The sequence below is a fragment of the Zerene cesonia genome, chromosome 6 (assembly GCF_012273895.1).
Source record: "Zerene cesonia ecotype Mississippi chromosome 6, Zerene_cesonia_1.1, whole genome shotgun sequence".
Taxonomy (NCBI): Eukaryota; Metazoa; Arthropoda; class Insecta; order Lepidoptera; family Pieridae; genus Zerene; species Zerene cesonia.
Genome location: NC_052107.1, coordinates 5,323,632 through 5,347,410, shown reverse-complemented (window position 1 = coordinate 5,347,410; position 23,779 = coordinate 5,323,632). Strand labels below are relative to the sequence as shown.

General features: G+C 34.7%; 4 protein-coding genes across 5 annotated transcripts in view; 1 reads left to right on the top strand and 3 right to left on the bottom strand.

Moving 5' to 3' along the window:
• Positions 1 to 6,532, bottom strand: part of LOC119840404 (katanin p60 ATPase-containing subunit A1-like) — an 11,064-nt gene extending 4,532 nt beyond the window's left edge. The window contains exons 1-5 of the mRNA XM_038367002.1: positions 6,168 to 6,532; positions 2,119 to 2,339; positions 1,577 to 2,040; positions 920 to 1,099; positions 210 to 352 (exon numbers count right to left, since the gene is read on the bottom strand). Of these exons, the coding sequence (XP_038222930.1) occupies positions 210 to 352; positions 920 to 1,099; positions 1,577 to 2,040; positions 2,119 to 2,339; positions 6,168 to 6,322 (1,163 nt within the window). The 5' untranslated portion in view covers positions 6,323 to 6,532. The remainder of the gene's footprint in view (positions 1 to 209; positions 353 to 919; positions 1,100 to 1,576; positions 2,041 to 2,118; positions 2,340 to 6,167) is intronic.
• A 493-nt stretch (positions 6,533 to 7,025) lies between these two features.
• Positions 7,026 to 12,070, bottom strand: LOC119840611. Its single transcript, XM_038367298.1, has 11 exons — positions 11,411 to 12,070; positions 11,001 to 11,150; positions 10,147 to 10,243; positions 9,492 to 9,621; positions 9,181 to 9,265; positions 8,818 to 8,980; positions 8,311 to 8,709; positions 8,124 to 8,240; positions 7,866 to 8,051; positions 7,493 to 7,572; positions 7,026 to 7,283 (listed from the first exon to the last, which is right to left on the bottom strand). Exons 1-11 carry the CDS (start codon positions 11,534 to 11,536, stop codon positions 7,026 to 7,028), a joined length of 1,791 nt encoding a protein of 596 aa, XP_038223226.1. The 5' UTR covers positions 11,537 to 12,070.
• Positions 12,071 to 13,155: 1,085 nt separating this feature from the next.
• Positions 13,156 to 16,933, top strand: LOC119840538. Its single transcript, XM_038367211.1, has 7 exons — positions 13,156 to 13,314; positions 13,702 to 13,765; positions 13,909 to 14,003; positions 14,726 to 14,827; positions 15,109 to 15,209; positions 15,637 to 15,666; positions 16,721 to 16,933. Exons 1-7 carry the CDS (start codon positions 13,291 to 13,293, stop codon positions 16,908 to 16,910), a joined length of 606 nt encoding a protein of 201 aa, XP_038223139.1. The 5' UTR covers positions 13,156 to 13,290; the 3' UTR covers positions 16,911 to 16,933.
• Positions 16,934 to 17,373: 440 nt separating this feature from the next.
• The window catches only part of LOC119840455 (sphingosine-1-phosphate lyase), a 12,100-nt gene continuing 5,694 nt past the window's right edge, over positions 17,374 to 23,779 (bottom strand). For both annotated transcript variants that reach the window (XM_038367079.1, XM_038367078.1), the window contains exons 6-12: positions 23,671 to 23,751; positions 22,583 to 22,792; positions 22,216 to 22,336; positions 21,519 to 21,636; positions 20,786 to 20,932; positions 19,063 to 19,183; positions 17,374 to 17,914 (exon numbers count right to left, since the gene is read on the bottom strand). In XM_038367079.1, the coding sequence (XP_038223007.1) occupies positions 17,798 to 17,914; positions 19,063 to 19,183; positions 20,786 to 20,932; positions 21,519 to 21,636; positions 22,216 to 22,336; positions 22,583 to 22,792; positions 23,671 to 23,751 (915 nt within the window). In that variant the 3' untranslated portion in view covers positions 17,374 to 17,797. The remainder of the gene's footprint in view (positions 17,915 to 19,062; positions 19,184 to 20,785; positions 20,933 to 21,518; positions 21,637 to 22,215; positions 22,337 to 22,582; positions 22,793 to 23,670; positions 23,752 to 23,779) is intronic.

Genomic DNA, 23,779 nt, shown 5'->3' with positions numbered 1-23,779 from the left:
GGTTCGCGGGAAGTGGGAGAAAAACGGGTGTGAGTTACATACATACAAACATACAAGTGAAGCTAATAATAAAAAAAAGCGTGTTAATTAATATTAAACGTGGTTACATTTCGCGCCGCATCTAACAAATTTTGTAAAGTTTATGATAAGCGTGTAGATAGTGTTAAGTTCAACAAATAAAACCTATATAATATATACTAAAAACTTACAAAGGGGCAGCTAATCCATCCATTTGAATCAGTAGCTCAGCCTTGAATCTTCGAGAAGCTTCGTGCTCAGAGTCCGCCCCCCTCATAGCACAAAGTGAGTCCACCTCATCCAAAAATATGGTGCTGGGTGCGTAAAATGCGGCCTATAAAGTGATTTTGAAGATGTAAGCTTTATCATTAAAGGTGTTGGTTAGTCCAAAACCATTGAAGATGCATAATATAGTCGTGACAAAATTATATGTGCTGACTCCTGAACTAAACTAAACTGAACAGAAAGAAGAAAAAAAAATTAATATAACTGACTTATTCTTTAAAACAAATGACTTTTTTTTATGTCATAGCGGGCAACTGAGCTGGTGGTTCGCATGATGGTAAGCGATCACCACCGCCCATGAACATTCGCAAAGGTAGTACCTCTACGAATGTGCTGCCCGCTTATATGGGGAAAGGGAAAAGGAAAGGATTAAAGACTGGAAAGAAGGAATGGACTGGGATGGGTGAGGAAAAGGAAACGGGCCTCCGGCTCTCCCACTCACCGCACGAAACACAGTGGCATGCCACTATTTCACGCCGGTTTTCTGTGGGGGTGTGGTACTTCCCCGGTGCGAGCTGGCCCAATTCATGCCGAAGCGTGCTCGACTACCACAATAAAATGACTAATCGATGAAAACAAAATGGAATCTAATACAATAATAAAAACCACGACATACCATATCAAAAAGCAACCTAACGAGTTTCTCGGAATCCCCTCGATATTTTGATGTCAATGTAGCAGATGATACGTTGAAGAAAGTGGTTCGACACTCGGTTGCCACAGCCCGTGCTAGCAACGTCTTGCCTGTGCCAGGTGGCCCTGTTAACAAAACTCCTCTCCAAGGACGACGTATACCCTGAAACGTGCATAGTAAGACGCTTTGTTTTTGACGCATTCTTTAAAAATATTCCTATTCTAACTACAATTAAAAAGATTACATAATTTATAAGATAATGCTAGTGTGAGTCTAATCGGCATTCAAAATTACAAGTTTATATAAGATCTGTGTGTAGTTTCACAGCCCAAATTAATGGTAGCCACTTGACCCACTTCCCAAATGTTTCACGTAAGTTATAATTAAGCATGCAGCATGAATGGACAGCCGTATGTAATCGCGCACGCGAATCTTGACTTATAAATTTTAGACTGGCACTTTTTGGTTAATTACACCAAAATTAAAGGTAGGTAACAACGAAAGAGAATTGAAAACTTATTATAATTAAAAATAAGTTTTCAATTCTCTTTCGTGTGGTTATTACATATGGTAAATTTACAATGCGATAAAACAACTTCTAAGAAAATGTGACTCTTAACACAATAAATACACTTTTACCTTGAAATAGTCTGGCATCACCAGGGGTAAAACCATTGCCTCTTGTAAAACAGACTTTGCGTCATCTAACCCAATCACATCTTTCCAGCGCACATCTGGGTTCTTTTGCAATATATCCCTTTCCAGCGTTTCAACCAGATGAATTTCGTAGCCAGTCGCATCAAAAACTCTTTCGTCTCTCTCTAATATTGCATCACCATCGGCAGAAACGTCACTTTTCCGGACAATTGGTTTAATTGGTATAAGGTGTCGTCTTCGGGGCGTTCTTTCAACTGATCTAGTTTTTCTACCACTGCCCATGGAGGATGAAGATGTTTTGCGAGAAACAATTGAAGGCAACGAGGGTTGAAGGTTAGGGTCGCGTTTACGCAATGTACCCGCCCATTTCTCGGTAGTAGGGTCTGTCTGTTTCGCTTGGTCTAATGGTGTTTCTTGGAATTTATTAACTGGAGTCGGTCGAACCACTGAAAATTTAATACATCAAGGTTTTTTCATTGTTAGTTCATTGTATAATTAACAAATATAAAGAGTTACATATATACCTTGTGTCGGTGGGTGTCTAGTTCCGTTCCCGGTGTGGGTTTGAGGATTTTTAGCACGTTCTCTTCTAGCGTCACTTCTATCAGATCTCAGTCCGTCTCTCGGAGGTTCATCCTTATCCGCACCCCGTCTAGTCGTCATTCTTGCAAAGCCGAACGGTTGCATGCTTTCCACCATCATTCGGTCCATCATGCGGGCCATATGATGGAAACCAGAATTGGGACTATGAAGTAAAACAACAAAATAGTAATTAATTATTTGCCAGATTGCAATTATCCACTGCTTTACTTTGAAAAAAAAATGTAGGCATATAAAGTGCAACTTTAATTATTTATTTCATAGTATAACGGTTACACCTATACATAAGTGATCATATATATTCATTGATACGATACGTATATATTTTTCGTGTATAATTTACTTTTTTGCCAAATAATTTAGCAGAGCATAGCATTTCACTAGTTATTCATTATAACAATACAGGCAATTTATACAACTACTAATATCGTACTTAAAGTACATACCCAAAAAAGGGATCATGATTGAAAAATTGTCGTAAGCCCGTAATATTGGGAATGAGTGAATCTCCAAATCCAAAATCCATTTTTCGTCGTACTACTCTTATCACGTTTGCAAGTTTCATATGTAAGTTTGCAAGGAAATCATGTACTTAAATCTTATATTGTAACGAGGGCATTATTTCTCAGTAAGTATAGCTATTGTGGTGTGTCATTAGTGAAGCCGGGTTAAGAAAATCGTGCCACTTGACAGGTCTGTTTTGATCTGGTTGCCATGGAAACGGGGTAGCGGAAACGAACCTCCGTGCGTATTGGACAAACGTCTCGCACCCATACTTTTTATATAACAAAATGTGATCACGAAAATGGACTTTACATCGAGCTGATACGAATAAAATTTGAGTGATTTGAGAATTACTCCGATTGTATGGAGGTTAAAGTCCGATATTTTGGGAGACATTTATACCCAACTAGCAAACCCGGCGAACTTCGTTTCGCCACCAGGTGGTTGTATGTGAAAAATGACTTTCCCGCTTTTCTGCAGAATTTTTTCCTGAATTTTCTTTGCCATAAACCTCACGGCGCCCGAGACCTTTCCAACGAATGCAAAACCGTGGAAATCGGTTCGTGCGTTCTGGAGTTATAGCGTCAGGAAGGAAAACCCGACTTATTTTTATATAGTAGATAACCCACTAATGTAAAAATACAGAGTACAATATAAAAGGTTTTTTTTTCTTTACTAATAGTCAATAAAAAAACCATTTTTATTAAGGTAAGGTAGAAAAATACAAGCAAAAATAAATACGACAAACCAAAAATATTTTATGTCTATTCAGTATACATATGAGAATATAAATATAAGTAGATGAGATAAATTATCATTAATAATTATGATTCCTACGAACTGGTGACTATGACTATCTCATCTCTTAAAATACGTCTTTATACGTGATTCCCATTGTTTAAATAAATAATATAATATCGCACCATGACCACTTTAAAATTATTTTAAAATAAATACGCAAAAAATAAAAAATCTCTACACTCCTACAGCAAAGTTCATTGAATGCCTCGATGAATCTAAAATCTAAATTGGAGGTGGTTGAACCGACTGTTTACATTTTTAAGGAAGGGCTTGACAGGCTTTGTACTGGATGTGTGTCAAGGGTCACTGAACTAACAGGGGTCATTATTCCTTACAATGTCCATTGAATCGATGAGTTCAAAGACATATCCACAGTATTAGAGGTAAAGGTTATGATTTTCCATACCAGACTTCCTAATATTCAAATTGTCGATTGTTGGGTCAATGAAATGTTTATGACACACTTTTCTAACAAAATATAATTATTTCAAAACCGACAAGGTTTTTCGTGGTAATTGTCTAATAGCCGCTTAATCTGATGTCCTTATTTTCTAGACAATATTTATCAGTTAGAGTAAATAATATATAATTAGACGTACTTTTGTTATAATGCTCTAATTTAAATTATAAACATATTTAATATATTTTTGGGAACCAAATAAAGACACAAAATCATGATGATTTTATAGGATAACACGGCAAAGAGTAAGTTATTATTACTATATAGTAAAAACTCCCGTAGCCTCTAGAACTCCTACTCATGATATAACAGCGTCACGAACCAAAGTCGCTAAATCTGGTTATCTCAATAACTTCAGTATCACCAATTGACTCCTACGCTTCAATTGTCTTCGTTAAATAAATTTCATGTATGATGATTTCCTGCCATCTGGAGATTATTTTGTCCTCGGCCTCGAATATATGTACAGTTCTAATTCCTAAGAATAGTGTACGTAGTATATACATCTCAAAGGGTTTAGCAGTAACCTATGCGGCAACTGTACTTAACCTGATTAGTGCTATACTCTGCACTAAGCTCTGTGTAACTATGCACGGATGTCATCAAAAATAAAGTATTCCACAAAGTATTAATGTCGTATATGAACTGCACAATTTGCAAAAACAAAATTGATTGTAAAATAGTCTTATAGTTTCGTAAATTTTGAAGATATTCCTACAATATATAGGATAAACCCTTATTGCGTGCATTACAAACAAGATCCAGCATTTTAAGGAGGGAATTTTGATGACTACGATGTGACTCCCCCTTGTGTGAAGAATGAACGGAAGTGTAAATACAAAGTTTAAATTTTATTGAAACTCGTCTCCCGATATCATTTATTTTTATTTTTTGTTACAAAGAAAAGCGCTTGTAGTCTCGAAAAGAAATCGTAGATATTTCTAGATATGAAATATACAATATTAATCAGGCAATACTTTTAATAAATAACTAGCTTACAGTGGTGGTTTTGAGTGAAATAACTAAAATGTAACCACTAATATAATCAAGTCAATTTCCAGGGTAAGACTAAGAAGAAGATCAGGTTTTAAAGAACTTTAAATTATTTAGCAACTAGCTGCGCCCCACGGTTTCACCCGCTTAAGTCCGTATCCCGTAAGAATATCGGGATAAAAATGGCCCATATGTTCTTCTAGTTGTCCAGCTGTCTACGTACCAAATTTCATTGCAATCGGTGCAGTAGTTTTTGTGTGACAGAGTAACAAACATACATATATCCTTACAAACTTTCTCATTTATGATATTAGTAGGACAATACGATACATCCTACAATCCTACTACTGTGAGAAAAGATAAATTAAGAATTGGCGAGGGTACTCGTAGATCTCCTGCCTCATGCCTTCTAAATTTTTATACAGTCGCTTTTTTAGCCTCTCTCTATAATATTAACTATCAAAATACCTCCCATACAATAGTTTATAATTAGGATTTTACAACACTCCCACTTACGCGGGAAACCGCGGGGTGCAGCTAGTAGATTATAATTACATGACACCACTTTATTTGTAATCATTTCGACCAAAATTTTTGCTTTAAATGGGGGGTAAAATTTGGCACTTTAGTCTAGTTTCTGTTAACCTTTAATTCTATTGGAAAAGTAATAATACTACATTTTTTTTATAATAACATATATGAATGCCTAACATCAAACGTATCGTGCATAGTCTAGACGACAGAACGCATCGAATCAATAATTCACCTTAATTGAACAATCCTTTCACGCTAATTTCATTAGCTCTGACCACTCCGCTACATCTAGACAACGAAGGTATTCTATTTAATAGAATATGTTGATGCTTCATACAATTCAAGGAACTTTATAGTGCATGCAATTACTTATTTAACTTTACATTTTTGCATATTTTGTATTAACTTTCCCGATTGTATTGCCTATTTAAGTATATTTTTATTACATGCGTATTTTTGACAATTTATCAAGGACGAGAATATTTATGGTAATAAACACCTTGAAAATAAATACTTTGCGTGTAGAAAAATACGCGATTCATATCGCAACCCTTCAGAGGAAATTGTCCTTGGTACAATATAATAATTATGTATGGTGGTAGTCATACTGTACCTATTTTTCAATACCTTTTCAGTAACATTTATTAAAAACAAGACTTTTTTTATCTATTTGCAACTCACCAACCAATATCCCAAGCAGAATGAAAAGTGGGATGAGCCGACATCGCCCCAAGCGGAACTCCAAATCCAAACTCAATTTTAACATCATCAGCTGCACGAAACCACGACCGGGAGGCAGATGCGTTCATTGACGCGGATTTCGTATCGTCTGACATTCTGTTTTTCCAATTTATGGTAAGATTTTGAATAGAAATGTTTCAAATAACATACGATTATACCTAAAGTAGTTTTATTTGATACGAAAATTTCTACTGTTAAAACTTATGTTGCGAGACTTTTTATTAAACAATATTTAAAAAAAATGCATTAGCAATTATTCGTAGCGCGCTACGCGACGGCTACGAGGCAACGAGCCTTCCCGCCAGTTAGCGACAAACTACCGAACAATGACCGCTCTAACAATATATAACTGCTTTCAATTTAATAGCAAATTAACAATTTATGTACCTACATTGTTCGTATAAGCTTTATAATTTCAAACGCCCATTTAAAACATAAGAGAATCCTACCTTTAAAATTGTAACGTGCAGTCGTCAACGTTAATTAATTATTTTGTTACACTGGGGAATTCACTCCTTGATGCATTTGTATAAACTCGATAAAATTTGTTTGCTATTAAACTTTAACAAATCCATTGTACATTCGAAAATAATTAAAAACCTCGACATAGGAGTACCTATTATGAGTCAAGTACTTCGTCGAGCACTAAAAAAATTGTAGTTTATACATTATTCAATCGCTTAAGCATATTTTCATATTAAAAAAATAAAAACACACATATTGCTTTTTAAACTATATTAAACAAATCGAACATACCAAATATAAAATAACAAAAAATTCTTAAATCTCTAAAACAAATCACATACACAAAACTAAAAGCAAAATAATTGAGGGCATAATTCGTTCGGCGTTATTTGGTGAGTCTTCTCCGAGAATAGTATTTTCATACGGCTTCAAATATGGCAAATACTTTAATACCATATTCAGCATGGGACCTCTTTGTCTTGTTTTATTTCTTTCTATCTCTGCCAATAATTCTTCAGACTGTTGTTTGCTAATTCTTCTTGGTTGGGTGGCGTTAGAGTCGGGCTGTTGAGTTCTTATTTCGCGCCGGACCTATACATGTTTTGTAATTTTTTAATTGTTATAATTTAGCAAATAATATGTAACTGCTCAAAAATAAATCTGTTTCACATAGCATGTTTTAAATTCACAGAATTTTTTAAATAGTTAACAGACAAAAATCGTAAAAGACCAGTTACCACTAATCAACTTTTGTTAAAAGCACAAAAATGTAAATATGTGTATGAAAACGTAATAAACACCTTCCCTACGACGGTTGCTGGATCAGCCAAATTGTTCTCCATACGCTCTAATGCTTCTTGCAACTGTCGAAATGTCTCCGCTGTGAAAATATTAAAATGTCAACGTTTTATATTTTGTAATTATTGATAGATCAACTCTTCTCACTTTGAAGTCTCACTGAGACAAAGAAATGATGAGACCTTAATTATATCAATATAATATTAATTAGAACTATATATCAACGCTAGTTTCAATGTTTTCGTATTTTATATACGTAGGTTAATGAAAAATAAAAAAACTTAAAATTATGTTATTTACTAACACAGATACACTTAATTACAAAAAAAAAACAGTAACTCGAATTCTTCTTGAGTCCAGTTTTTAACAACTTACGATCTGAAAGATAATCATCTAGATAATCTTTCGTTGTTTCGTATGATATAGGATTTGATACATTAAGTGTCATTGAGAAATTAGATCTTAATTCAATCTCAGGCGTTCCATATTTTTCTGTATTTTGAAATGTATTTATTCCTAGGGAGGCATCTATATGACTATCAAGTTCTTGTACTTCATGACCTGGAAAATATTTTTTTTCTCAATTCATTATCTATATTTCTATTATATTAATATTCTTTCCTCTTAACATACCAGTGGATGTATTATTCGATGCTAAAGTGTTCATTGTTATTCCATAATTATCTAGTTCCTTATAATCAAAATCAGCATAGAGATCCCATTTTTCTGTAGTGTCTTCAACGATTTCATCTGGAACAGGTTTCAGTATCAATTTAACATCAAACTTCATTCAAGAATATTTTTTTCTTGATTTACTTACTTCTTTTTAATTTCGGTATGGTTGGATCATCTAATTCTTCTAAATTATACGGTTTTGGACGTCCAACCAAACTCACTTTCTTTTTTATTGTAATTTTATTCTGACTAGGCGTTGAATCCGGTACTATACTTGTTCCTTCTTTATTTAAATGTGTAGCATTTTCATCGTACAATGTATTCTCCATAGCCTCTCTTTTATACAAGTTATTGTTATAATATATTTCAGATGTAAACAGATAATCAATGGTGGCCATAGCTACTGTCTTTAGGTAGTGCTCGTCTAAACTTCCCATATAATTTAAAGTATCGTTATTTTCTAATTCAAGAACAGTATTTAAAAGCAAGTGTTCTTCTACACCCATGTCCTCACCTGTACCTTCGGGCATTTTAATTTCATTTACTGGAATAGATTTAACCACTTTTCAGTAAACGCATTGGCGCCCACAATACTTGCGTTATCTTCAAGCAATTCACCAGTAATAGTAAGTTGTACTAATGTTATACTAACGGAAAGTACAAAGTCCAGGCACATCAGGATCAGGTCGGGATCTTGAAGGACACATTGAGGCCGGCGCGCCAGGCGTCCACAGCGCTCGGGTGGGTATGGGGCCTCTAGGTGCAAAGTTACATACTAAACGTTCTACACTTCGAATGCGACCACGCCATAGAGCCTGGAGAAGATAAGATATGGAGGTTAAGTAACTATTTAGAAATTTTCCTTAAACATATAATATAATCGACATAAAAAACTTTTAAGTGAATTTTTAAGTGTACTTTTATTAAACTATGCATCGAAAAGAATGTACAGCTAAAACAGTATCACTTAAGGCTCTACAATTTCATCTATTATTAATTTGTATCATGATCTTACCATAAATCTACTTCTTCCACATCCAACCATATACGTGCGTGACCAAATCATTTGAGCAAAATCGCCATAATAGTTATCTGAAGACCTTGACAAAAATTTTAATGTACATGTAAAATGTAAATCATAGAATGTATTAATTTTTAAAATGTTTATATTTAATTTCTCATTCAATAACTAAATTAACATCCAAAAAAGTTATTCATAACATTTCATCTTCATAAATGAAAATTGCATTGATGAAACAACAATTTGTAAATCTTCAATATATATATATTATATTAATAATGAACAACAAAATTAAAGTATCATACGGGATATAAGAAGTAAAGTTTCCTTCATATGATATGCGTTGCATGTACCAAATGTCGACCATCGTCTCCGGCCGGAGTCCCGGCGCTTCGCCCACTATTGACGCCACACACTGTCCTACTGAGATAGAATCTGGAAATCGAATTTTAATAACAAATAACATCAAATCTATACATTTATTGCTCTGTGGATTATGGCTCAAGCTATTTTGGCAAGAGTGTTATTTTCCTAACACAAATAAATTTATGTGAGTACGTACATCTGTTTGTTAACCGACTTCATAAAAGGGGAGGTTCTCAATTCAACTGTATTTATTTGTGGGTGAACCGTTTGAACCGTTGAACCATTTGCTTTTATATTCAAAAAGTGTTACTTGTCATGCGGTCCTATTAAAATTTGGTCTAGTCTTGTATTTGTAGGTGCTTTAGATGGATTATTTACTTAAAAAAAAAAGAATGCCATCATAATATATTCACACATTTCACGGTCCTTTCCATATTTGTAAATTACGTATTACGAATCATGTTTCCCGTTATTATATATAGGTACCTTATTTGAGAGACTTTATCCGATCTCCTCATATTGCTCAAGAGTTTTGCAAGTCTTGGAAAGTTGATGACTTATTGCAAATACATATATTATTGAAAATAAACGTACAAAGATCTCGGCAAGCATCATGCTCTTCAACGTGGCTCGGGGGTCTACACTGGTCGGCCCACAGCTGCGCTTCCCGCGACAATTCATCAACCCAACGCTAAATAAATATAAATTGTATTGTGTAAATTATGAAATTATGAAAACCTAAGGTTATTAAATTAAGTATTTAAGAATAATAATGTGATGAAAAAAATGTTTTTCATGTGATTTTTTTTAATAGATAAAGTGATCCAAGAGGAAGGTTTATATGTATAATAACATCTATTAAACTGTTCCGAAATTAACGCAAGTGAAGCCGCGGGCAAAAGCTAGTATAATATATTTCACAGATTCCTTCTACATTCTCAGACCTGCCGAATACACCTACGTAACCTTCATATATAAGTTTTCGAGGAGAATGGCAACTAAATGTATGACACTTACTTCAATGTTAATAATAGTTGTATACTTCGAAACAAAACTTTAGTTTTAAGGGTTAACTGTTAACCCGTAATTTTTTCTCTGTGGGACAGTTGTCGCAAAGTCAGCTTTAACTCGAAAAATCACTCAAGGTAGCTGAAGCAGTGATGCGCGTTTACATATTTAATAAATGGTAATCAGGCAAAAAAATATGTAGGTGCAATCTGTTTTTTGGCAAGAAAATAATACTTGAAAGTGAAACATGGGATAGGAAAGGGAAGAGTACGCGAACGAAGCTATGGGTCGAAAGCTCATATTTATATCAGCCCATTATCCCAAACATTAAGCAACCGTATGAAATTTCTCCGTATTATTTACAATAATAAATTGATATTTAATTTGAATGAGAATCCTTAAACATACAATATATGGAATAAAGTAAGAAAAATACTTACTAATTTGAGCATATCTGCAGCAGGGGGCCAATCATTCAACCCCATCGCGATATCACTCCGTCTACGATTAAGACGGGCCATGATACGCACCTTGTCTTCTATTGTTAGAGGAGCTTGCATGAAACCTAAGCACGTAGGTCCTGGTCCCGACTATAATAACAGAAGACAAATTGTTTAAAGTGATTCTCGTAAATAGTTTCAATTCGGAAATAACAAAAAAGCTGGGGAATCATAAGCTTGCAGCAGCACCAGCTTGACCGATACAAATTCCTTTTATTGTGTATGAATTGTACAAGCGATAAGACTCACATTTATTTTATAGGATCTGTATGATACTAAATAAATGTGAGTCTTATCACTTTAAATAATACTAGACACACTATAATAGTACACAGTAATCTTGAACTTACCAAATATCTGCAAAAAGTATGGCCATTTGTGTGACCACACATTCTAGATCCGCAATAGCTGACTGAGCCATTCGACGTCACAATTTGCAAACCAATAAAGATCACAGCTATCCAACATCTCATCATAAAATTCTTTTCACATGTTGATTTTTCGATCTATTGTGACAACAGTATCATTGTGTCAAAATGACTCTTCTTTTCAATAACTTATACCTACTATATTCAATGAGTATCAATGCAATCATATGCACATTTAAATGTGGGTAAGAAACAATGGTCGCAACAAAAACATAATTATTGAAAGAAATTGTTTCATGTAATTTAAAAGAGCACGTACATCATACTTGTTCGTTACAGGTATGTTGTTACTAATTAGAACTTTGTGAAATTATAAATGTTTTATAGATGTTATTAAGTGCCAATAAGTTTGTGATGTCATACAGGTCTAGCCATCAGTCATCATCCAATCTTTACTATATTTATAAATGTCGCAGTAAGATTGAAAAAAAGTGAAGTACCGTGTATATACTGGGATATAGGGCAGACGATATACATCTGTTTTACTGATCAATTTTCTTTATGGACGAGTAGGTGATCAGCCTTCTGTGTCCTGCCAGACGGAGACATTTCTTTTTTTGCTTCCCCACCGGGAATCGAACTCAGGACCCCTCGGTTCTACGCTCACCCGTTAACCGCTGTACCAAGGAGACGGCCAAGATTGAAAAAGCTTACATTTTAATCCAATTCGCAAGAATGAAAACTGTAAAAAATTGGTAACCGTTTGATTGTGAATTACTCCTTGCATTAATTAACTATACTGCACTTTTTGCAACTATGACTAATAAGATTCGTTTATGTATAGTTTTATTAAGGATTTGTAAATAAATAAATAACTAAATATCTCGGATAGGTATTTTGCTGAGAATTTAATTTTCCTAACGACCATCAGATGAGAAAATTAGTCGGAACAATTGCCGTGTAGTTTCTAAATAAACCTAACCTAACCAAGCGCATTATATCGAATTTTACTATGACATAATATATGTTTCTTCGTATATATGAGACATGTTACTGTGGTTTGCGTATCAACTTGAGCAGTTTTCCTCTATCCTGAAACCTCATAATATGTTATCTGTGCTCATAATATACCTCATAATAACCGTAATAATCGTAGCTCATAATAACCGCTTTTGACTTGTATGTTCTAGAAATAGCTACTGTCGCCAATAAGTACTAAAAGTCGCAACGAATAATAATAGGTTTAAAATATGCTATACTCGTTCGGCTTTGTCCTCGTTGCTAATAAATATTTAAAAATATTTTGCTGTCAAACCTTTGTCGCAATTTAATTCATATCGACCTACACTTCATTTTGAAGATGTTTACTAAAAGACGAGACTCTCAGATGTAAAACTATCCACAACGTGATATTGGCAAAATTGTGACAACACAGCACTGCCATTCATAAAATAAAATTGAATTGAATTGAAAAGACGAGACGATGCAAGAGAAAGATTTTCTGAGGATAGAAATTCTTACTCGTATTTAAGTAGGAAAGGAGTACCCATTGTTATTTAATTAGTTTACATGATTGATTTCAAACCCTATTGATATTCAGATATTCCAATATTCATAATATAAGTTTTTACAAGATAAGCTCATATAAGCATGATGCTTAAATATTTAAAAATAAAAATTAATTCATAATAAATTGAGCTCCAAGTGTTTCCAGGAAAATATTATTAAGCGATAGCAATATGAGTAAGGAATAATCTATTTATTGCACTTGCATACCAATTCAATATATTATATATTGAAATATAAATGAAATTTGTATGATTTCTGTATGTCATTTGAGGTATTTACAGTGAGAGGAAAACATGGCTGGGCAGTTGACTCGTTTTGTAAGTAGATTTCAAAATCTTATTAATTAGTTATTATTTCACTATTACCACTGCTACCACAAAAATATTTACATGTAATAAACTTCACTTTGTAGAGAAATCTATTTTAAGCAGTTTTAGTTTAATTAATCTCCACTCTTCATTGAACTATTAATTATGTTTTAATTTCGATTATATTGACATGCATACTTTATATAGACAAACACACAATTTAAGACTTTTGAAACTGACGTGTTCATTTATTATAATATATCTAATTGAAGGGGTAGGGGTAAATTAATTACATTTGTTTTATAATAAGTATGTTATTGTCTTGTTTTTTCTCATGTATAAATTTAATGAACTGAGTTATATTGTTCAATATAAAAAGTGGTTTTGTTTTTTTAGATATATCTACAGTACTTTACCACGCTTGTATTATATGGCTCCGTTGATGGATCATTGTCTATCGGTATGTATATCATATGAAAAAATATACTTTAGTTCACAACAAAATCGACTTGAATTAAAAATCCGACATAATCACCGTCAATCACTTGCGGTATCGGTTATTAAAGTACCTATACATAATAAAAGCTTTATATAATTTCACAGATGAAAATACACTCTCACCAGAGTGCAGAGCGTTAGGCATTTGTACTGAGGTCCCGGACTATCCAGATGCTATCGCATCGAAACTAATAAAAGAGGTTTGCTAAAATTGCCATTTCCATTATCTTATTATAAATTGTTTCTACTTGTTCGCCTTGCTCAAATTAATTGAATAAATGTTTCTCTAAATTATATATATAAAAATCCGAGTCCGTTTCCTTTTCTTCACCAGTCCCAGACCATTCCTTCTTTCCAGTCGTCAATCCATCCCTTTTTCCTTACCCCTTAAAGGCGGGCAGCGCATCCGCAGAGGCACTACTACCTCTGCGTATGTTGTGGGTGGTGGTGATCGCTTACCATCAGACGAATCACCAAATCAGTTGTCCGTTACTACATAAAAAAAATCTAATATGTGTTATGAAGCCAATGCTTTTTTTTTATTTTACTTGAACGCTAATGAAACTGTTCCGAAACGTTAATTTTTCTTTTGTTTTGGAGTCCATTTATCGAGTTAGGCTGTATACTGATAAATGAACAATTACTTTTCTCTTCAAATTAATGGGAGTAGACGGAGAGGCCCGATGCGGACACAGCATTAAGAAAAAATAAAGAAGGATAATTATTATAATAATATAGGTACCTATATTAATATGCTTAGGTATAATATTTAAGTTAACAGTTCTACATCTTTCAAAGCTATAAATGCTCATTTGGTAGCATTTTTCCATCAAGTCAAATATAAGCATTTGTTTACGGTCTTTACTAAAAATTAGCAAATTGTAATTTTCATTCTTCCAGCTTTTTAATATATTTGTTTCAGCTCAAAAATAACAAAACTGTATTTAGTAATGATATCCCCTTTTCAACGAGTAGACAAGGATTCACAACTATGGATACAGATCTTTGTGATTCTAAGCAAACAGTAAGTAAAGGTACAGATAGCATAATACTGTACAGGTATAAAGAAGCCGCTTATGCCTCTCTCGTGTTCCTTTTGGGAACACGGTTGAGGTCGTATACATTTTCCATGTTTTGATTGATTAAACGATAACTGTTTTTTTCTTTTATATAATATCTTAAAATAATGTCAGTCACTTCACAACAGGTAGGTAATTGAAGTACTTGATACTAAATAGTTAATACATATTTATATTACATAAAATTTAGTATCAGCTAATGATTGTAATGTTTAATTACTTTTAGCTTTATGTTCCGAAAGCTGCCAAAAACAAAGATAACCAGTGGTATTATATATTAAATACTCAAAAAGAAATAGTTCAACGTTTTCTTGTGGAAATATGCAGGTTAGTTTGCGTTTAGTGTCATAGGTTAAGTAAATAATTGAATACACATCCACAATTAATACGAATAAAAAAAGCTTCTAAGTCCAATACACGTATACCCATCAAAACGACTGCAACGACTGCTTTATAAGTATATTTTAATAGTAGCTGTTGCCTGCAGCTTTGTCCGCGCGGTCCCAATAAATTTTCATGGTACAAATTTTCATCGCCTATTTTATCCCCTTGGGAGTAGAATTTATCAAAATCCTTTCTTAGCGTATGCCTACGTCATAACATCTATCTGCATCCCAAATTTCAGCTTGATCCGTCTAATGGTTTCGGCTATGCGTTGATAGAACACTATGTCAGTCAATCAGTCAGTCACCATTGAGTTCTAAATATATAGATTGAAAACTTGTTAATGTGACGATATCATTTTTGATTACAGACAAAATAATAAAAGATCGATGATGCTAGGGTAAGTATGTACCTAGGTGCCTATATTTTCTTATATACATGAGAATTTGATTAGTTTTATATCACAATTCCATAAATCTCACCTAATAATCGTTTTGCGCATCAAAAGCACCGTCATTCCATACTTTTGTATTCGTAGACGTTTTTGTTTTGCCTTACATGGTAATACTTGTATGTGGTAGTCGGGCACGCTTCGGCACGAATTGGGCCAGCTCGCACCGGTGAAGTACCACACCCCCACAGAAGACCGGCGTAAAATAGCATACTGCTGTGTTTCGTAGGGTGAATGGGGCCCATATCCTTTTTCTTACTCTTCCCAATCCTTTCCTTTATTCCTCTCGTTAATCCTTTCTTAATCCCTTTTCAATTTGAAGTCGGCAATCCTGTACAGGCGTAAGGTCTGCAATCGACCTTACGCCTCCCCAAATGTTCATGGGCGATGGTAACGCTTACCATCAGGCTACCCACTAGACCCATTGCCGACACTGTCATAAATAAAAACTTATTTGGTAGTAATTATGACCTCATTAATTATTACCGAATAAGTTAGGTATTAAATCAACTAAAATATATGCAAATATAGGCTAGCAATAAATAATTGGGTTCTGGATTGCATATATATTCAAATCATCAATTTAAAAAAAAAAAAAAATTGTAAGCATACGGTCCCAGTGTTCTTCTTGCTACGGATAATTTTAAGCGCGATTTTGATTCTAAGTTGTTGTTAATTTTTCGTCCATTTAAAAATAAAAACGAAGTGTTAAATGTGTAGTACCTTACGTTTGTTTAATTTTTGGTGGTTTGTAATCGTACATGGGCAAGGAACAAATTTATAAAGAACATTGGGACATTATCTTTACAATAATAATTACTTAATTAATGATTTTGTTGAATGATTTTATCATGTTTACTACCATAACTTAAATGAAATCAACACTTTACAAGGCAGTTTGATGAAGTTTGTTTCACGATGCGATTTTGAACATTACAACCGAAGGAATGAGGTGCTTATTACAATGAATCTTGACATGACGAAGTCAATGTATTATTTTCAGTAATAAAGATGATAGTAGATGTTCTTCACTGGCGTCGTTTAGTAAAAACACCGAGGGAATATGCGTTCAAAAACACATCTTGAGAGAAATGATAGGAATATCGAAGTCTGGCGAAATATTTATTGAACATTTCAACATACCATGCTGTTGCGAGTGTGTTGAAAGATCATTAACAACTAATGATTTGTAATTAAACATATCACTATAATAAAACGCAGTTTCAATTGCTTCCTCACAAAATAATGTCAAACTAACGACGATCTCATCGTTATTGAAAATTATTGACTTCGATATAAGATTTCTCAAAAAATCTTTTCTTGAATTCTTAATACTATTTGTGTAATAAGCAAGTAAAAGACAAAAATATGGATTCAAACTTATAGACTGCCTACATAAAAGTTGCATATCATGAAACAGTATTTAGATCAATACGTATATTGTATTATATTTTATACATTATAAATACTTCCACTGGTGTTTTTATATAAAAATATTTCTATTAAATTATATATAATAGTATAAATTGGCACAGTTTCTAACTTTGTATGTTTATAAGGGTAGTTCGGAATTTCCGACTTGAGCATGAAAATTATATTTTTTAATATGGCTCAATTCAAGCGTAGTCGGTAGTAAATCAGAAATTAAAACAATTCTTTCAATAAATTTATTAATTTTTATAAGCTATTAAATCGAACGAACATACATTTTCGACCAGGAATGTATCATAAATAGTATATACTTTTTAAAACTTTCCTTAAAATTACAAGGAAATTATAACATAACTATACATTTTTAATCACAATAAATATTTACATAGTTCCATAACAAAGCTATCCACAAAACTATTAACAAACCCGCGTGTTTAAAAATTATATATCAAATTTTACAGAAAAATAAACATATTAAGTGTAAAAACCTTACTCTACCCATGACAAACAAACGCCATGTATATATGACCAAATAAAAAACATGGAATACATTCATACAAACTGAAACTCTTTGTGTTTTTGAAAATAATTTATAAATATTTTTACTAATTATAGCGTAAAAAAGTACACTGGTAATGATATAAAACATTTACTTCTCCAAATCTTCAGGTTTTGGCAAATAGTACATGGAATCTATGAAATGCTTCGTGATGTCGGACACAAGGCTTCGGTCTGATATATTTTGTGCAACTCCGTAGATTGCCATCTGTGAAAGGAAAACACAATTATGTCTGTGTGTAATTTCTTTGGTAACAAGCATTTTGGTTAAAAGAATATTTACAATACTAGCTTATCGCCCGCAGTTTCGCTCGCGTAGTTTTCTTTTATGTAATAGCAAGCAAGTGAGCTGGTGGTACGCCTGATGGTAAGCGATCACAACCGCCCATGACCATTGCAGAGGTAGGGCTTCTGCGAATGCGCTTTTAGGGGGAAGGGATAAGGAAAGGATTGACGATTGGAAAGAAGGAATGGACAGGGAAGGTTGAGAATAAGGAAACGGGCCTCACCACCGTACGAAACACAGTAGTATGCTACTATTTCACGGCGATCCTCTGTGGGGGTATAGTACTTACCCGGTGCGAGCTGGCCCAATTCGTGTTAAAGCGCACTCGACTTCCACATTCAAAGGAAAATCTAAGGAAATACTCATGGAAATGACATGTTTCAATGTGGTAAAGTAGCCTATATCATTTTTTAACCTCCTGACTTGTCTCTAGACACAAAAATCATAGCATACAATCGCTCCGTGGCGACGTGAAAGAGAGCATCAGAGACTACCTATAATAGGAGTCCGTCCTTTTTTTTATGTAAGTCGGTTAAAAAGAAAAGCACACAGTTATCACAAAGTTTTATTCAAAATGGAATATTTAGAAACGCGCAGAAGCGCCTCACAGCTACTATGCCTATGTAAATTAATGAACAATGAGATAGACTCCATCACTGTTGTCACAAATTGGCTTCAATGTGCCTATCTATAATTGTCGGCTTAGTACTTTTTGCGCAAGGTATGTGAGATTTTCAAAAAATAAATATGGTTCGAACTCCCCCTTACAACATATTTTAAAATGATATAATACAATGTTTACCGTCGATTGTAACACAGATGTTCATTTTTCTAAATTGAGCTTGTTCAAAAAGCAAATTTTAATGCCTTGAGCCAATTATATTAAATTTCAATACTTGTAGTTTTATGTAAATTTTTATTTTTAATTTAAATGCTGGCAAAGCTGTGCCTATAATTTAGATGCATAAGTACTAATATAGATGTATAATGTATATTTTAATAGTTTTAACAAGAAATTATGTATCTAGTTGGTAAGCGTTTCTTGAAATAAATAAATAAATAAGACTCACCTTCCCGTCGGCGGGCGCGCGGGCGCTGCGGCGGCAGAGCGCGGCGGCGTCGGCCGCGTCGCGCGCGAACCGCGCCGCCACGCCCGCGCCCGTGTGCGCGTGCGTCACGCACATGTGCACGCTGCCGGTTACAAATGTTCATTTGAGAAACATTCATGATATGTGTGAGAGTTTGTTCGTTTGGGTGTTTGTTGAGTATGTTTGTCCGTCGATCACGCTGAAACTACTTAAAAAACTACTACTAAAAAAAACTACAACTAAAAAAACTACCACTACAAAAACTACTACTGGAAACTACTACTGGATTTCGATGAAACTCGGTACACGGACAGGATATGAGCTGACTTTTTATCCCAATGAAATGCTCCCTTGAGATAAAACAGGGTATTGATATCCGGGCGGAATGAGTGTGTTTATAATAATATATTTAATGTTATAACGGATTTCGATGAAAATTGGTATACAGGATATGAGCTGACTTGGGCGATAGGATACTTTTTATCCCGATTAAATGATCACTTAGGATAAAACAGGAATTTTGATATCCGGTCGGAGCCGAGACGAGCGTCTGGTTTGTTTATAATAACTTAATTCTATAGATCACCGGTTGTTGCCCGCAGCTTCGACCGCGTGGTACAACTTTTGGCAAATCCTTCCTATTAATATTATAAAAGTTTGTATGGATGTATGGATGTTTGTTACTCTTTCACGTAAAAACTACTGAACCAATTGCCATGAAATTTGGTACGTAAACAGCTGGATAACTGGAATAACATATAGGCAACTTTTTATTCCGATATTCCTACGGGATACGGACTTACGCGGGTGAAACCGCGGGGCACAGCTAGTTGACGTATATTTCTTCTGTGCCTTATGTTTCCCATAGCGGCTGGAGCGATTTTTTATTTTTTTTCATCAAGTGGATTCATTGACACACTATTCCTTTAATTTTTTAAGGGGGCCACTGAAAACTGCTGCTACGACGTCTCTGCGTCTCAAATTGTCCCCGAGTTTTATATGTTTATTTTTAAGATGATTTTATTGTAAAAAATAACATTTATTTTCTTCTTTTGTAGATATTTATTTGCCAACTAGTTTTCCGCCCGCAGCTTTGCCCGCGTGGAATTCGGTTATATGGCAACGTGGTAAGGAGTAGCCTATAGTCTTTGGGGTCTTGACCTAAAACTGAATCTTCTAAAAAGCATGGTAGGTCCCCCCCCTCTCCCAAGTTCCATCTTCATACCAAATTTCATCAAAATCAGTTTTACAATAACGAACTTACATACAACCTTTCATCCCCTATTTCAACCCCTTCTACCTTTTTTTCGCGATAACAAATAATCTAAGTCCTTTCTTGAGTATTAATATATATACATAATTTCACGCAAATTGGTTAGTGGTTTAGGCGTGATTAAGTAACAGACAGACAGAATTACTTTCGCATTTATAATATTAAGTATGGATTGTATGAAGTATGTGTAAACACTGTAATCTACATCAGCGTGAAACGATTTTATGACTATATGATCGTCAGTATACGTTTAATTAATTAATTAAACATTAGGTTCTCCCTTATACACTGCGGTATGAAGGTTTCATATGATTTTATTTTGTAAAGCAAAAAAAGAACACTGAGTTTGATAAACGATATGATAATTTCCAAGCAAAAACGCTCGAAACAAATTAATATTTATTATTAATACTATTGTAACTAATAACATACCCAGATGGAAACTGCAGCGCATTCAAACTCCATCCTTTCTTGTGCAAAAGTTCGGCCATTGCGAAAATATCGAACTCCTTAGAGCCGAAAGCAATCACGGTGGTCGCCGGCTTTCCGAATATGTAGATACCTTGGATTTTCCGTAACCTGACAAATGAATATTTACATGTTCACAAGCACATTGAGAGATTGTTCTTAGACCTGTGGTCAATTTATTTATATGGCAATATAATATATTGTACAGATATACGGCCATATAGTACAGGATTTCAAGCGAACACTTCAGAGAGGGACCTAACAGAACTTGAATCTCTTTCTAAACGTCAGACGTTCCAGTTACAGACTGCCATTTATGGCAAGGATACGAAGTACATACGACAGATTTTAGCGCGTGGTGAGTGTATCTCACTACACTTATGCAACCTCGAAAGAAGTGAATGTAAATACAATTGCTATTGTGTTTCGTACGGTGAGTGGGGGAGCCGGAGGCCTATTTCCTACTCCTCGTCCTTCCCGGTCCACTCCTTCTTTCCAGTCATCAATCCTTTCCTTATTCCTTATCCCTTAAAAACGGGCAGCGCATTCTCAGAGGTCTGAGCCACTGCGAATGTTCATGGGCGGTGGTGATCGTTTACCATCAGGCGAACCACCAGCTCAGTTGTCCGCTATGAAAAAAAAAATTATTTATTGAGTTCACAAGTACAAAATTATAAAGATTTTTTCATATACTCACTCAGTCTCGATGTAAGTGGTGGTGGCCAGGATGTCGGCCGTCATGCGCACGTACCGCTCGCGGCCGATGTACATCATGGTGGCCCAGCACGCCGCTATCAGACCGCCCGCGCGACTGCCTAGAAATGAAAGAATTGAAAAATGTATTTATTACCTTTTACTAAAATAACTATTCGCTGGGAAAAAGCTTCGTGAGGAAACCGGCATGTCCAAGTATCGATAAATTTTTGACTGCTTGTGACATCTGCCAACCCTCACTTGACCAGCGTGATGGATTATAGCCTACACTCTAATAAGATGCCTGTGTCGCTAGAAAGGAAACGTATATCGTTTAACACATACGAGTATATGGGCCGATTAGGATGATGATGAACTATTACTAGTAGTCGCATAGAAGACAGCTCACATTAAATAATTGGTAATTATATTAATAAAGATATCTATTTGGCTTATTTTGTTTGTCCGTTTTGTTAGATCCCCTACCGCCAGTGCCCCACCAGACTGAACAATGTATTGGTCTTGTTTTGTTTTCCAATCAGGTGCTTTCCGCTTTCTTATATATAAAAAAGGCCAAAGCCTATAAATTATAGTAAAATATTATTTGAATTATCTTACTTAAAACTAGCTTCCTTTATCCCCTCACTCTCACTCTCTGTAAAACTGTATCATGTCTCTCTCCCTCTCTCTCCGTTACTAACCATTAACAGTGGGAGAGCCGTAGACGCCGCCGGGCCAGTCCGTGGTCACAGTGTACTGGCAGTGGCGGTACTCCGGCCGACGGTACAACACCACCGACGTGCCCTTGGGCGCGAAACCGTACTGTAATATTATAATGAAATAACAAAATGTTAAGACATAAATTGCTATTAATTTTACGTAGTCAATATTACAAAATAATTTAATAAATTTATTATGAATAAATGTAATTTATTTGTTAATATGTAATAATCTGAACGAGTGTTATACTTCTATATTATAATGCAAATCAATAACTAACGAATACGCGCTCATAAACCTGTACTCACGCACGCATACATAAAATGAGCTAGCCACAGTTGAACTCACCTTATGCGTATCCGCGGACATACTAGCCACGCCGGGCAACCGGAAGTCGAACACCGGCACCGGATAGCCCGCTTCCGGCATGAAGGCCGCGACGAAGCCGCCGAGGCACGCGTCCACGTGCAGCGGCACGCCGTACTCCACCGCGACGTCCGACAGCGCTTCTATGTCGTCCATCGTGCCGTACGGGAAGTTAGGCGCCGATCCTACTATCTGGGGGGGATACGGTAAAACTGGACAGTTCGTTTTTGTTTGTTTGAATGCACTTATCTCGGGAACTGTACTGGATCGATTTGAAAAATTATTTCAATAAATATTGTTAATATGTATGTAACACGGACGAAGCCGGGCCGAACTGCTCGGTAACGTATGATATTTAACCATTTGTTATTTAAAACAATCTACCATTATAATAGTAAAGGTTGTCATTTGAGATGGTGCAGTAAAAATCAGCAAGATATATTGTATTTTTTGTAATTTTATTAGTATGGAACAGCAAATAAATAAATAAATGTTTATGTATAAATCGAACACAAAAATTCGAGCCTCAAAAAAACTTTAAACTTTTTGTTCTATACTGGTTGATTCTTTTTAATACTAAATAATTTTGAATGTCAGAATATGCCCTTCATATACCGCAAAACATGTTTCCTACATAAAAATATACTTGTATATAAAAATCACATTTATAACAAGGTGAAACAATAATCTAAAAAACAATGTTTTCAAAAACTTATAAACATCTGTTATGAGTTGAATTCTGGTACAAGAGCATCCCTTTTGGACTAAATATAACTATCAATCTATTTTAATATTCGTATATTGCTTGATTTTGACTGACTCGATAAAATTTTTAGTAATCATTAATGCGACGGATACAGAGCCAGATACACATTTTTTTTCGAATTAGTTAGTTCGAATTTAAACAAAGGACCAAAATTAAAATAGAATAGTCGAATACGTAACACAACCATCCTTATTGTTTAGTGGAATTTCTAGGGAAGCGCACTGCATCTTATGCCACATCTAAACATAAAAAAAATTTACGTAAAAACACACCAAGTACAATATTCAATTTAAATATAACTTACCATACAAGTGCGCCTTCCGATAGCCTTCTTGACAGCATTCACATCAACAGTCAGCGTTTCAGGATCCACTGGCACTGTGACCACGGATATACCCAAATACTGAGCAGCT

Bases quoted from the DNA above. Each gene is read 5' to 3' on its own strand.
- LOC119840611 (XM_038367298.1), bottom strand. From the start codon at position 11,536: ATGATGAGATGTTGGATAGCTGTGATCTTTATTGGTTTGCAAATTGTG. The intron at 9,622-10,146 runs GTACGTTTATTT...TTCGATTTCCAG, and splicing joins TGATGCTTGCCGAGATCTTT to ATTCTATCTCAGTAGGACAG. The intron at 8,981-9,180 runs GTAAGATCATGA...TATCTTCTCCAG, and splicing joins GTGGAAGAAGTAGATTTATG to GCTCTATGGCGTGGTCGCAT.
- LOC119840538 (XM_038367211.1), top strand. From the start codon at position 13,291: ATGGCTGGGCAGTTGACTCGTTTT. The intron at 14,004-14,725 runs GTTTGCTAAAAT...TATTTGTTTCAG, and splicing joins CATCGAAACTAATAAAAGAG to CTCAAAAATAACAAAACTGT. The intron at 15,210-15,636 runs GTTAGTTTGCGT...TTTTGATTACAG, and splicing joins TTTCTTGTGGAAATATGCAG to ACAAAATAATAAAAGATCGA.